At 56.4% G+C, this 13,999-nt stretch overlaps 1 protein-coding gene across 2 annotated transcripts; it reads left to right on the plus strand.

Annotated features, from left to right (window-relative positions):
- Positions 1-5,496: 5,496 nt before the first annotated feature.
- PLPP2 (phospholipid phosphatase 2) lies at positions 5,497-13,939 on the plus strand. Of its 2 annotated transcripts, none has more exons than XM_064574055.1 (6): positions 5,497-5,681; positions 8,664-8,815; positions 9,025-9,317; positions 12,844-12,901; positions 13,141-13,317; positions 13,463-13,939. In XM_064574055.1, exons 1-6 carry the CDS (start codon positions 5,630-5,632, stop codon positions 13,610-13,612), a joined length of 882 nt encoding a protein of 293 aa, XP_064430125.1. In that variant the 5' UTR covers positions 5,497-5,629; the 3' UTR covers positions 13,613-13,939. The 2 variants fall into 2 exon arrangements, with proteins under 2 accessions (XP_064430125.1, XP_045719487.1); XM_045863531.3 differs by having other exon boundaries at positions 5,499-5,681; positions 9,040-9,317.
- The last annotated feature ends 60 nt before the right edge of the window (positions 13,940-13,999 follow it).

Below are 13,999 nucleotides of genomic sequence, written 5' to 3' on the forward strand. Positions count from 1 at the left end.
TTTAAGATTTTTATCTTTCATGCTATTTTTTTTCTTTTTGCCTCCCTATTCAATAATGCATCCCCTCATATCTTTGCTTCTCCTTTCGTATTGTTAGAAATATCTTTTGAATGTCACTTTATTCGTTTCCTCATCCTGTATAGTTGGCAGTAAATCACATTCTGGGTAAAGGAGTGAGTAAGGGGTTTGTTCCCTCACAAGTGAAGAGACATAGAAACACGTCCATAAATGCTGCATTCCGACACGGTGCTTCGTCCCGGAGAAACAGATCCTAAAACATTTGGCTTTTCTGGAGACTTCACACGCCCATGTGTGATTGTGTGGAGACCCGAAATAGGGCTTCCTGGCTGGTTTGGAGCAGTTTGATCAGGGGGTGCCTTGCTGTGTCCGCTTCGTGCATTCCGCGTTCCTCCTTGTCTTTCTGTGGCTTGACGGCTCCTGTCTTTGAGCGCCGAGCGGTATTCCAGCACCCGGACGGACAGCAGGTTATAACCCACTCTCTGCCAAAGGACACCTTGGCCACGTTCGGGTTTGGGCAGTTGTGGATAAAGCTGCTGTAAACGTCTGTGTGCAGGGTTTCAGACCTGCGAAAGCCCAGAGCTGCATCGAACGGTGAGGGTCTGTGTAGTTTTGTGGGACAGCGTTTTGCATTCCCGCCAGCTGCTCTGCGTCCTCACCAGTACTCGGTGGCGTCCGCGTTCTGGATTTCGGCCATTCTGAGACCAAGCGTCGCCGGAGCTCATCCTTGTCCGTGGCTTTTGAAGGTGGCTGTTTGTGCCTGGGCTCACTTCTCCCTTTGGCCCCGGGTTTGCCGGTGAGGTGGTCTGTCCCTGTAGGTGCTGCCGCGTGGATGGCGGCTCCGCGGCCGGCGTGCTCCCCACTCTGTGGGCTGGAGAAGGCCCTGTCCCTCCACTTCTGAAGCACTTCTTAGTTTTATTTTATTTTTGCCAGATACAGGGTTCCTGGTTGACTTTCTTTCACCATTTTGGATATGTTTCATCAACTCCTGGTATCTGTTGTTTCTGATGAGAAATCCCTGTTTCTGCAGGTCTGTCTCCGATGGGGTTGCTTGTTGTGGGTTTGGCGCCAGCAGGTTGATGGGGACGCACTTAGGTGTAGCTTGTCTGCGGAGCTGTTAGGGCTTACGGGTGGTGCCTCTCCTAGGTTTGGGGCATCTTGGCCATTGTTTCTCCCGACATCTCTGCTGCCCCCCTAGTGTCTGGCTGCACAAGGTGACCCCAGCCTCTCAGACGCCAGCCAGTCCCCCACGTTCTTTAACTCACACCTTGTACGTTTTGGTTCTAGTATGTGTATTTGGCTTTTTCCGTTTCTCTACTGAAATTCTTCATTTTCTACCTTTTCCTGTAGAAACTTAACCTGAATCTTCGTTGTTTTCACCTGTGGGTCACTTCTGGATATTACTTCTCTTAACCGTTTTCCTCTGGATTGTGGGTCCCCATTTCTCCAGTTTTGCTGGTTATTTTATTTTATTTTTTTTAAAGATTTTATTTATTTATTTTAGAGAGAGAGAGAGAGTAGGGAGAACAGCCGAGGCAGAGGGAGAAGCAGGCTCCCCGCCAAGCAGGAAACCCGATGCAGGGCTCCATCCCAGGACCCTGGGATCGGGATCTGAGCCGAAGGCAGACGTTTAACACACTGAGCCACCCAGGAGCCCTTTGCTGGTTATTTTAAATGAGTCATTTTCCTTGTGTTGATGCGGACACACGAAGGCCCCGGCCAGGCTGTCCCGCGACCCTGGCTGCTGTGGCAGTTGGCATCTGTCTTCCTCAGTCCTGACGGCAGCCGTGGGACCGGAAGCCGCCGCTACTGGACTTGCCCCTGCGGTCCATGCAGGAAGCATGTGTCCCTTCCCCAGTGGCTCCAGCAGAAGCCCCTGAATATCAAGGCTAGTGCCCGGGACTGAACGAGTGACCGGCCAGGCCTGGGTCAGCTGCCCACCTGAAGAGGGCACCAGCCAGGGTGGAGGGGGGACAGGAGCAGAGAGCGTGTGGGCGGCGGGAGCGGCAGCTGGGTCTGGAGGAGCGCCGAGGCCGCAGGGCAGTGTTGGGCCAGGCGACGGGAGGTGTATTTGGGAGATAGCAGGAGCAGAGTTGTGCTTTAGGGAGACTGGCTGGGAGTGGACACCAGGGGCCGTGTTGGTCGGCCTGCACCACAGGTGGAGCCCTGGCTGTGAAGGAATAAGCAGCTCATGCGCTCTGGCCATGACTCAGAGAATGCTGACCCCGGGCTGAGGGTCCCTTGGTCACTAGCCCACGTTCATTCATTTGGGACTGATTGGGTATCTGCTGGGTGCTGGCCTCTGCCCCGGCAGCTCAGGACTGGGGAGGAGGGGATGATAGGCAGACACACGGAAATGATGCCAGAGCTTCCAGGAGGTGGTGGACACGGCGGGGGGTGGGGGGTAGGGGAGCGGAGAGGACTGTGCCATCAGGGGGCAACTTAACCCGGGATTCGGAATTCACTGATGTTGGCTTCTGAACTGAAGGTGACCCCAAGTACCTGCCCCATCGTTTCCCGTTCGATTAACCCTCCCGGGTGCTTCCTAAGGAGTTAGGCTCTCGGTCAAGCAGGTCAGTACAGTCTCAGGGCTTAGGTACCCTCCAGTGCCCGTTATGCAGATGGACAGACTGGCCTGTCACAGCCCCCCCCAGGGGTACAGGCTCGACTCCAGGACCCTTAGCGGGGGCAAAGCCCCAAGTCTGGAAGAACTCCACTGTGGCCTTTCTGAGCCCCAAGAGTATACTTTCAGGTAATCTCTACACCCAACATGGGGCTCGAACTTAGCCCCCAGAGAAGTCCATGAAGGCCAGGAGTGGTGCACTCAGGTGGCACCCACTGTGTGCCAGGCACCTTTCTGCCCACCTCCCAGGCATCTCTCCCTAATCTTCACTACACTTGGAGACACCTGGAGCCCATCAGGTTGACGAGAACTGACCATTTCTGAGCCCTGAGCTCCACTCCCTCGTGGGTCACCAGGCACCGAGGACTTGGTTCTGTCTCTGGGGGACATAGACAAGTCCCTGGGACCCAGCTGGGGGCTCAGTCTGCCACCTGCAGGTAGGGGAGGAGCTGTCCAGGTCTGGCTCCCAGTCCAGGCTCTGTCCCTCAAGCAGGCCTCACTGGCCTGGGGTTCTCTCTGTACAGACTCCTTGCAATGTGGAGGACCCCAGCTAGCAGATGCAGGAGCCCTGACCGCGATCCTAGCCTTAATGCTAATCCTTGCTGCCCTCATTAGATTTTAATCCTGACCTTGCCCAGGTGTTTTAAGGACTGTGAGACTGAGGTCAGTGGGGAGGGCAGTGCTTGCAGCCCCACGTGGGCCCTCCAGCCATGCTGTTTTCCAGGCTCATCTTCCTACCCATGGTTTCTGTGCCCACAGGAGCCTCCCCTAGAGACCTCCTGGGTCCCACCTGCAGCCCCGCCTCAGGCCATCCCCAGTACCACGCCTCCTCTGGCAGGCTTCTCCCAGCGATCTCCCCACCCAGCACACAATAGGTGCTCAGTAAAGAACCCCACCTTTCCTCGACTCCAGTAGAGCGCTTCACTTTCTCTACCTTAACTGAGAATGGGTAGTCACCCCGAGGTTAAAGTGAGAGAAGGTCAGTAATGAGGAGGCCAGGGAACACTTACGGAACGTTATGCCGGGCTGTTGCTTCACATATAACTGATGCTACATGCTGTGGATGCTGTTCACATGTAACTCATCAGGTAATTCTCACAAAAACCGTGATCCACTACGCGCTGCCTGAATGAGTGAACGAGTGAGTAAGGGAGCCGGAGCCCGGGACTCGCGTCTCCCTGAGGTCCGCCCCGCTCTGTGAGTGGCAGCCGGAAAGCCAGTGAGCAGAGCCTGAGCCCACCTGGGCGGGGCCGCGCCTGCTGGAGTCGGAGACGCGCTGGATCCAGCTGAGCCTGAAAGCAGCCCCTGCGACAGCCCCACCCCCGCCCAGACACCGGAAAAACCCTCCCGCCTGGAGGAAGAAGTCTAGGGACGGAGGAGGAAGCTGCATTTTTTTAGGATGTGCGCCCCCCCGCCCCCAACTCCTTGCCGTGTGCGGTTGGAAAGGGGAGGGTGCTGGGAATGTGCGTCCCACACCGTCTCTCCGCCACACCACAGACGGAAAATCCGAGTCCAGGAGTTCCCATGCTGGACTTTGTCATGTCCTGGGGCGGGGTGGGGTGGGGTGGCGTGGGCTGAGTTATTTTGAGTGTGCGTATGGGGGAGTGCCTCTGCCGGCTGCCCAGAGCGGGGTAAGTTGTCTGGGGTGCAGAGGAGCTGGCCCTCAGACATCCCGCCCCCCAACCGTAATGGCCAAGGAGCCCGAGATCCGCTGTGCACTGTCCCCCGACTTCCAACACCTTGGCTCCCTCCTGGAACTCCCTGCACCCCGCAAGTGCCGGTGTCCGGTCATCCTCCCAAGAAGCAGGGTCAAGGGGGCTCTGCGTGGAAGCCCCAGTTGCCTGACCTTGGGTCAGGGGCTGCCTGTCTCTGGATCTGACTCCCTTCATCTCTAAAAAGGGCCCAGAAACATCCTCTGTTTTAGGATTGTTGGAGGAGCTGGCGTGGTGAATGTGTTTTCGAGGTCAAGGGAGCAGACCCTGGGGCCAGGCCCCCTGGGTTCAAGTCCCAGCTCTGCTTCTTCCCATTGCCTGACCTAGAAAGAGGGATAGAACCTCACGTGTCATGTTTCCTGCCAGGTCAAGGCAGGGCTCTCTCCAAGGCTTCTCAGACGGTTTCAGCCCAAAGGATCTAGTAATGGCCCCTTGGGCCTCCGTTTCCCTGACTTGGATGCTCCTGACTGTTGGGCGCCTCCCAGCTCAGGGCTCCCTAGGACCTAGTTGGGCTGTTTTCAGCTCCTGCCCCCTCTGTTTGCTCTTCTGGTTAAGGTTGGGACAGTGAGTGTGCTACATGGGAGCGGGGACCGGTGCCAACAGCCTCCAGGTTGGGTGTTGAGGAACTTGACCTTCCGAAATGCCACGCATCACAGGAATGCCAGGATTTTAAGCGTTAGGCGTGAAGAAAAACCCCTGCAATGATGCCAGGACACTCCATCAGTTTTGGGGCACTTCCTGACTCAGAGGTACTCAGATGTACCCAGCATCTGAGTACGAGGAAACCCGGGGACACGTCCTGCCGGGTCTGCCCTCTCGCGCGCTCCTCCGTGTGTGCGTGGGTGCCTTCCTTCCTTCTGGCCACCCGCCCCGTCCCCGACCCAGCCGGCCCAACCTGCGGGTGACGCCCTGGGGGGCTCTGGACCACTGTCCCTCAGCTTCAGCCTCCCGCCTGCGGTGGGGGAGTGCCGGGCGCAGACGACCTCTCCCGCCTCCAGACCCGGGTGGGGTCTCCCGCTGTCCCACGCAGGCACTCTCCACCCCGCCCCTCCGGGCTCGCCGCGGCGGGGCGGGGCGGGGCGGGGGCAGAGTCCGCCCCCTCCCCTCGGGCTGCTCCGCCCTCGCCCCGCCGCTCCCCTGCCTTCCCCTCCACGCCCCGCCCCGCCCCGGCAGGGCCTGGCTCGGCGGCCATGTGACCCCGCGGCCTGGCCGGGCGCGACGGGACGCGCTGGGACCGGCGTCGGGGGTCGCGGGCGCCGTCGGGGGCGGGGGCGGCATGGAGCGGAGGTGGGTCTTCGTACTGCTCGACGTGCTGTGCGTGCTGATCGGTAAGAGCCGCGCGACCCGTGTGTTGGGGGAGGACCCCGCCCCCCGGCGGTACACGCCCCGGGCCCCCGAAGGTTGGTTTGTGGGGGCGGATCCGGGAGGCCCCTGGGGGCGCGGGACCTCGCGGACTGCCTCCGCGCCCCGGTGCCAGCGGGCGCCCTTCCCGGCCTCGGTTTCTCCCGGCCGTCCCGGGTCCCCCCGCCCGCTGCAGCAGGAAGTCGCAGCCGGGGGGGCTGCACGCGCCTCCCTCCCCGCCGCGCCCGGCCGGGGCGGTGATTCAGGAGGGCGGCGGTCCGGGTTTGGGGCGCGGCCGCGGGTCACCCGGGCGGACCTCCACCCCCTGTCCCGGGATCGACGTCCCCAGCGGGCACACGGCTGGTCGGTGGGAGTCGGACCCCCTGCTCGGGCGGGGGAGAGATGGAGAGAAAGGCTGGGCCCCGGGCTACCCGTGAACCCGGCGCCTCCGGCGGCGCGGACCAAACCTGTCGGGCGGGTTTGCGGGCCAGGCTGGGGGAGGGGGCGGCCCGAGGCCCCCTCCCCGCCCTTCCCCCAGGGTCCCGGGAACAAAGGCCGAGTGTTTGCTCTGGGGCTGTGCGGACAATGGCCCCAGAATTCTACCCTCGGCGCGGGGAGGGGCCCCTCGGGCCTAAATCGCCCCCCCCAGGACCGCTCCCTCCCCGCCCCCATTTGGGGTTCCTGCTCCTCCGGCGGGGTCGGAGGGGAAATCCCTGTCGGATTGGAAAGGCCAGGCTCTCCTCCTGAGCCCCGGACCCCAACCCTGACCTCTTTGGAGTGGGCCGGTTGGCAGCAGGAAGAAGTCCCCAGGGGGCGTCTGCCAGCCCTAGCCATCATGTATTGAATACCTGTTATTTATATTTAAACATGTGTGTGGCACCTACTTCTAGACAAGAAGTGACATGCACATAATGAAGCCCTTTCCACCAAACAGTCCGGCGGGCAGGTTCTGTTTGCCCAGAGAGGTTCAGGCACCTGCTGGAGGTTACACAGCGGCTACCGGTGGTGCTGAGATTAGGTTGTGTTGGTTGCTTCTTTGTGCCAGGAGCTAGAGGCCCAGGCAGACCCGCTCCCATTCTTGAAGCTTCAGCCCATAAAAAGTTGAGTTTCATAGGGTGACAAGGGGGCCCTGATGAAAATACGGGCTGTGTGTGTGTGTGTGTGTTTCCGGGGGTGGGGGGTGATGTAAAGGCAGGGATGTTCTGCAGGTGTCTGCCATGAGGGCATGAGCCAGTGTCCTAGGCAGAGAGAGGCCCCAAATCCAGTGCTTGGAGCTCTACTTCCTAAACCCACAGGTCTGGTTCCAGTCGAGGGTGACTGAGTCTGCAGTGGAAGGGGCTGGGGCTGGGGGACAGGAATTGGGAGACAGACCTCGCTGCCCAGGCACCTTATGCCAGCCTCTTTGCCCTGCTGCGGGGGCAGGGATGAGGCTTGACTTGATGTCTCAGCATATTCTGGCACTGGCCTCCCCCCACCCCCAACTTTGGGGGGGCTCCTCCCTGGCTTCTCTGCCTCCACCCTCGCCCTCAGTGATGTACGAAAACATGCTCTGTTCCTTTGTTCCCAACTGTCTGATGTCTCCCCGCTCACTTCCAGCAAGGTTCCCATTCTTTTTTTTTTTTTTAAGATTTTTTAGAGAGAGAGAGAGACCGCGGGAGTGGGAACACAAGCAGGGGGAGTGGGAGAGGGAGAAGCAGGCTCCCCGCTGAGCCGAGAGCCTGATGCCCAGGACCCTGGGATCATGACCTGAGACGAACGCAGACGCTTAACGACTGAGCCACCCAGGCGCCCCAAGATTTCCATTCATATAATACCCTCCACCCCCAGCCCCCAGCTCTCCAGCTCTCCAGGCATGGGCCCACCTATGGACCTTTGCACTGGCTGTTACCTCTCCCTGGTGCTCTTTTCCAGATCTGCCCTGACCTTCCTCAGCTCCCTCAAGCCACCTTTTCTGTGTGGCCTACCTGACAAGCCCATAGTCTCCCTGATTCCAGTCGCTGTCCCTAAGCCTCACAGTTCCATGGGCAGACCTCTCTGTTTCCTAACTCAGCACTAAGTTTGGTCTCTTGGGAGGAGGAGGAGTTGGCCTTGTCCCTGACTCCTGTGGTATTCAGGCCACAGAAGAGTCACTCCCTTTTATACTTGTCACCTGCCGTGCTGGGGGCAAAGGGCGCCCTGCCTGTGTTGGTCACCCTCAGCTCAGCAGGGCCCTGGGACCCCAGAGCCACAGCTGCCGAAACTTCTGGCTCCTGAATGTGTCTTTGGACCGAGCTGTGGAGGCCCTTGGTCTGCCCAGGGGTCTGCCCAGGGTCTGTCGACATCTCAGCTCTGCCCCTTACTGTGGTGTGTCCCCGGTCTCTCTGGCTGGCCATAGAGTGAAGGGCAGGGAGTTTTCTCTTTTAAAAGATGCTTATTAAACATGTGCGCAGGCTGAGCCCTGGGAAGGCTCCAGGGACAGCCTTGAGCATGGCAGATCCCCCTCAGGTGCTCGGTGAACTCAGGTATCACATGGTGCATAAATACAAACAGTGCCAAGAGACATGGAGAACAGACATTTCATCTATGAAAGGGGTGCCAAGGTGGGCAGTCAGGAAGGCGGCTGGATGAGCTCAGTTTGGAGGGAAGTCAGAGATGTTTTGGGCGGTGAGGACGGTTGCCAGGTTCCTGGTTGGGTGCCTGTGGAGTTTGCTCAGGGAGGAGACAGGAGGCTGGAGGGAAGTGAGGAAGGGGAGGGGGTGGGAGATGTGGGGTGGGGGCTGTACAGTGGGCCTGGGGAGGATTTTGGTGTTTATCTGTGGATGATGGGGAATCACGAGGGGGTTTTAATGGGGCAGCAGCCTCCCATTTGCCAGGTTGGTGTGGAGGGGAGAAACCAGGGGACCAAGGCAGGTGGCCCTGGGGCTTTGCTGGTGGGAGCGTGCAGCTGGGGGAGAACCATCTGGCCACTGGCTTCTCTCCGCTGTCCCCAGCCTCTCTGCCTTTTGCCATCCTGACGCTTGCGAACGCCCCATATAAGCGAGGGTTCTACTGTGGAGATGACTCCATCCGATACCCCTACCGTCCAGACACCATCACACATGGGCTCATGGCTGGGGTCACCATCACGGCCACCATCATCCTTGTAAGGCAGAAGAGGCTTGGAGGGTGGGGGCTGGGGTGTGGGTTGGTCTTTGGGGAAGAGGACCCCCTTTGGAGTTCCCAGAACCCCAGCCGACTCAGGGAGGCTGGGAGCGCTTACCCCCTTTCTGTGGGGAGGGCCGAGGCCCAGGGAGCCAGGGCTGGTGGAGACGCTCACAGCCGGCGTCCCAGCCCTGCTGCAAGGCCCCTCAGCTGCTCCCTGTGCAGGTCTCAGCCGGGGAGGCCTACCTGGTGTACACAGACCGCCTCTATTCCCGCTCCGACTTCAACAACTATGTGGCCGCCGTCTACAAGGTGCTGGGCACCTTCCTGTTTGGGGCTGCCGTGAGTCAGTCGCTGACAGACCTGGCCAAGTACATGATCGGCCGCCTGCGACCCAACTTCCTGGCGGTGTGTGACCCTGATTGGAGTCTCGTCAACTGCTCCATCTACGTGCAGGTGGAGAGGGTGTGCAGGGGAAACCCCACCAACGTCACCGAGTCCAGGTGGGTGCCAGGATAGCAGCCTTCACTCTGGGCCATGCTGGGGGCCCCCAGCCACAGATATTCCCAGCCCTGGGGGAGGAGTGGGCCCTGCAGGAGGACCCTCAGGAGCTGAATGTGGAAGAATGAGAAGGTTAAGGAGGCAACTCCCTGAGCAGAGGATTGTGGGTGTGAGGCCAGGTGGGGCCCGTGGGCCTTGGTGGTGTGGGGGCAGGAGGGGGCGGGATGTCGGACCCCACTGGCCTGCTTCTCTGCTTTGTACTCTCACAGTCTCTGATCAACTTTTCCATTAATTGCCATTATTGTTTTCCTTTTTATTATTTTATTTTATTTTTTTAATAAGTGTTGTGATACCTCAGGTTTTTTTTAAAGATTTTTTTTATTCATTTGAGAGAGAGAGAGAGAGCACGAGTGGTGGGGATGGGGGCAGAGGGTGAAGCAGACTCCCCACTGAGCAGGGAGCCTGACGCAGGGCTCGATCCCAGGACCCTGGGATCGTGACCTGAGCAGAAATCAGGAGTCAGATGCTTAACCAGCTGAGCCACCCAGGCATCCCCTTATTTTCCTTTTTAAAAGATTGAAATAAAATTCACATAGCTAGGGGTGCCTGGGTGAGTCCGTTGGTGAAGCGTCTGCCTTCGGTTCAGGTCCTGATCTCAGAGTCCTGGGATCGAGTCCTGCCTCGGATCGGGCTCCCTCCTCAGTGGGGAGCCTGCTCCTCTCTCTCCCTCTGCTGCTCGCCCCCTGCTTGTGCTCGCTCGCTCTCTTGCTCACTCTCAAATCAGTCAATCAATCAAATCTTTAAAAAAATGCACATAGCTAAAATTCACTAATTTAACTATCTTAATGGGTACAATTCATTGATTTTTTAGCAATTCAGTGTTGTGCACCCATCCCCACTATCTTACTCCAGAATATTTTCATCACCCCAGAAAGAAGCTCCATGTCCATTAGTTGTCAGCACCCTGTCTGTCCGCCCATCCCCATCCCAGTCCCCAGGCCCTGGCACCCACAAGCCCCCTCCTGCTGTGGCCGTGCCTTTCCTGACGATTCACACATGTGGAGTCCCACACCATGTGGCCTCTCATGTCTGGCTTCCTTAATGTTTCAGAGCTTACCCGTGTTGGAGCGTCTATGTGTGTTTGCTGCACCTGTTTTGGGGCTCTTGTTCAGTGGGTGTATTTTTGTGATTGTTTTGTCTTCCTGATGGATGTGCGGGTTCTCACTGTGAGCCCTTTGTCTCTCCTAGTGGTTTCGTTTTCAGGGTCTGTTTTGTCTCCCAGCATTGTAGCCACGCTGGCTTTCTTGTGGTTGCTGTTTGCATGGAATATTTTTCCCATTTTTGTACTTTTCAACCTATTTGTGTGTTTGAACCTAAAGTGAGTCTCTAGTACACAGGCTAAAGTTAGGTTATTTTGTAAATCTATTTTGTAATCTCTGCCTTTTAATTGGAGAGGTTAATACATTTACATTCATTGTAACTACTGATCAGGAAGGGCTTCTGCTGTCTTGTTATTTGCTTTCTACATAGTCTTTGTTTTTATGCTGACTTTTACATTTCTTCATTACTGCCTTCTTTTATGTTAAATAGTTGACTATGCAAGGAGTTTGTGGCCATATGGTGCTACCCGCTTATGAGATTATTTTCACAAATTATATTTTTATACATCGTGTGTTCATCAACTTAGATTTATAATTACTATTTTATGCAGTTTTTAAAACATTGAGGTATAATCAGCATATACCACCATATTAATTTTAGGTACACAACATAACAATGTTTGTATTTATCTTGAAATGGTCACCACAGTAAATCTAGCTAACAACCGTCCCTGTATATGCAGTTAAAAAAAATTATTAGAAAACCAGGAATCATAAGCCACAAGTATATTAATACTGATGTTTGTATTGTGTAATTACCTTTACTGGTGCTTCTCAGGTCTTTGTGTGAGTTTGACTTACTGTCTAGTACCCTTCGTTTCTCCTGAAACGTTTCTCCTTGGTATTTCTTATAGGGCAGGTATTGGAGCAATGAATTATCAGTTTTTGTTTATCTGGGAACGTCTTAATTTCTCCTTCATTTTTAGGGGATAACTTTGCTAGATACAGAATTCTTGGTTCCTTTGAATGTGTCATCCCGCTGCCTCTGGCTTCCAGGGCTTCTGACGAGAAACCAGCTGCAAATTGAATCGTACTGAGGGCCCTTGTTCAGGAGGAGTTTCTTCTCTTGCTACTTGCATGATTCTCACTGACTGTCCTTTGGCAGGTTGATTACACCGTGTCTCTCTGAGTTTCTCCTTTGGGAGTTCATCAAGCTTCTTGGGTGTGTCGATTAATGTTTTTGATCCAATTAGGGAAGCGTTCAGCCATTATTTCTTCAAAGACTCTGCCCCTGTGTACCTCTCCCCTCTTTGGGTTCCCATTGTGTGGGTGGAGTCCCTGGTGCCCACTTCTGTTTCTCCCTTTTTTTTTACTCTCCGTTTGTCCAACTGAATTGTCTCCGTCGACTTGTGTCCATGGTTACTCTTCTGCCCATTCAGATCTGCTAGTGATCTTTTCATTTTGGATACTGCTGTTTTCAGCTCCAGAATTTTTTTTTTTTTTAAAAAAGATTTTTTATTTATTTGACAGAGAGAGATACAGCGAGAGAGGGAACACAAGCAGCGGGAGTGGGAGAGGGAGAAGCAGGCTTCCCGCGGAGCAGGGAACCCGATGCGGGGCTCGATCCCAGGACCCTGGGATCATGACCTGAGCCGAAGGCAGACGCTTAACGACTGAGCCACCCAGGCGCCCCTGGAATTTCTGTTTGGTTCCTTTAGATAACCTCTGTCTCTTGGTTAGTATTCTCTATTTAGTGAGACATTGTGTAGCTCTTTGAACAGATTTTAAATGGCGGCTGAAACGTCTTTGTCCAGTAAGTCTAGTGCCTGGGCTTCCTCAGGGACGGCTTCTATTAATAGATGTTTTTCCCCTGTGTGTTGGATACACTTTTTTTTTCCCTGCATGCTTTGTACTTATTTGGTTGAAAACTGGGCATTTTTTATATTGTAATGTAGCAGCTCTGGAAATCGGATTGTACTCCCCTCTCCAGGGATTGTTGTTGGTGTTTGTTACAGTTGTTGGTTGGTTGGTTAGCGACCTTTCTGAACGAATTTTGCAAATTCTCTATTCTTTGTCATGTGTGATCATGAAGTTCTTTCTGTTAGCTGGGTGATCAGCTAGTGGTGTTAACTGCTTGCCGGACACAGTTGTCTGCCCTGGTTCCAAGTCTGTGGCCTACAATGTCCTTGTTAAAGACCATGAGCCCCAGTTGGAGACTTTCTGTTGCATGGTCAGAGAAGGGAAAAGGGCCCATGTTTCCCCATAAAACCCTCCCTGTGCTGGTACCCAGACTGCGGGAAACACAGTGAGATGGGGGCCCCGGGGGTTTCAAAAGCAGAAATGGGAGTGAGCTCCCCCATCCCTGAGCCTGGGCCCTGGGCTTTGTTCTCTGTGTGGCCCTCCTGATGTCTGTCCTCTCCTTTCTTAGGCTGTCTTTCTATTCCGGACACTCCTCCTTCGGGATGTACTGCATGATGTTCTTGGCGGTGAGTCTTTCTCTCAGGATTGGCTTGTGGGACTGGCCAAGTCACTGCCTTCCCTGGGCCTCAGTTTTTCCTTCTGTAGAAGGGGTGGGTGGAGGTGGTGATGGGTTGTTGGGCTGACAGGTGTGGAGGCCCCGGGCCTTCTGGCTCCGTGTTCCTGGCCCCAGAGCTCCCATCTGTGCCCTGGGTGTGGGGTGAGCCCAGCCGGCTCCTAGGCTGATGGCTGCCCTCTGGACCCCCAGCTCTACGTGCAGGCACGGCTCTGCTGGAAGTGGGCGAGGCTCCTGCGGCCCACGGTGCAGTTCTTCCTGCTGGCCTTCGCACTCTACGTTGGCTACACCCGCGTGTCTGACCACAAGCACCACTGGAGTGATGTCGTCGTTGGCCTCCTGCAGGGGGCGCTCGTGGCCATCCTCACCGTGAGCTCCCGGCCTTGACACCCCCTGCGCTGGGACCTTCTTGTCCTCCCCACTCCAGTGTTCCCCCTCAGAGCCCATTCCTCACCCCCACTCCCTTCCCGGGTCCCCTTCCCCTGCCCCCGGCAGCTCTTGCCTTCTCTCTTAGGTTCGCTACATCTCTGACTTCTTCAAGTCCCGGCCTCCACAGCGCTGCCTGGAGGAGGAGGAGCTGGGACGGAAGCCCAGCCTGGCACTGACGCTGACCCTGGGTGAGGCTGACCGCAACCACTATGGGTACCCGGTCTCCTCCTCCTGAGGCAGGGCCCCGGACTCTGGGTCCAGCGGGGTATGAGGCTGTGTTTGTGGTCCTGGCTGGGCCCTCCCCCGGGGTGGTGATGGGGGCTCTGCAGGGCTCCAGGTGCCCCGTGCTGGTGGTCGGCGGGTGTTCCACCAACCCCACCTCTTGTGCACTGGACCCACGGCCTGGGGTTGCACAGGGTGGCCCCAGTGTTGGGAAGGGGGACCCTGTGCTCTCAGCTCCCTCAGAACCCCCTTTTGTTGGATTAGAGAGCTCCAGATAGATGCTGTTTTTGTAAAGTGTAATGTATATGTGGACTTTTAGTAAAATAGAGTGTTTGCTCGACACGTGGTGTCAGCCTCTGTTCTTATGGCCGTTCTGAGCACGGTTCCTACAGCAGATGGG

The sequence above is a fragment of the Mirounga angustirostris genome, unplaced genomic scaffold (assembly GCF_029215605.1).
Source record: "Mirounga angustirostris isolate CCGP_5_RB_7025 unplaced genomic scaffold, mMirAng1.0.hap1 SCAF_1, whole genome shotgun sequence".
Lineage (NCBI taxonomy): Eukaryota > Metazoa > Chordata > Mammalia > Carnivora > Phocidae > Mirounga > Mirounga angustirostris.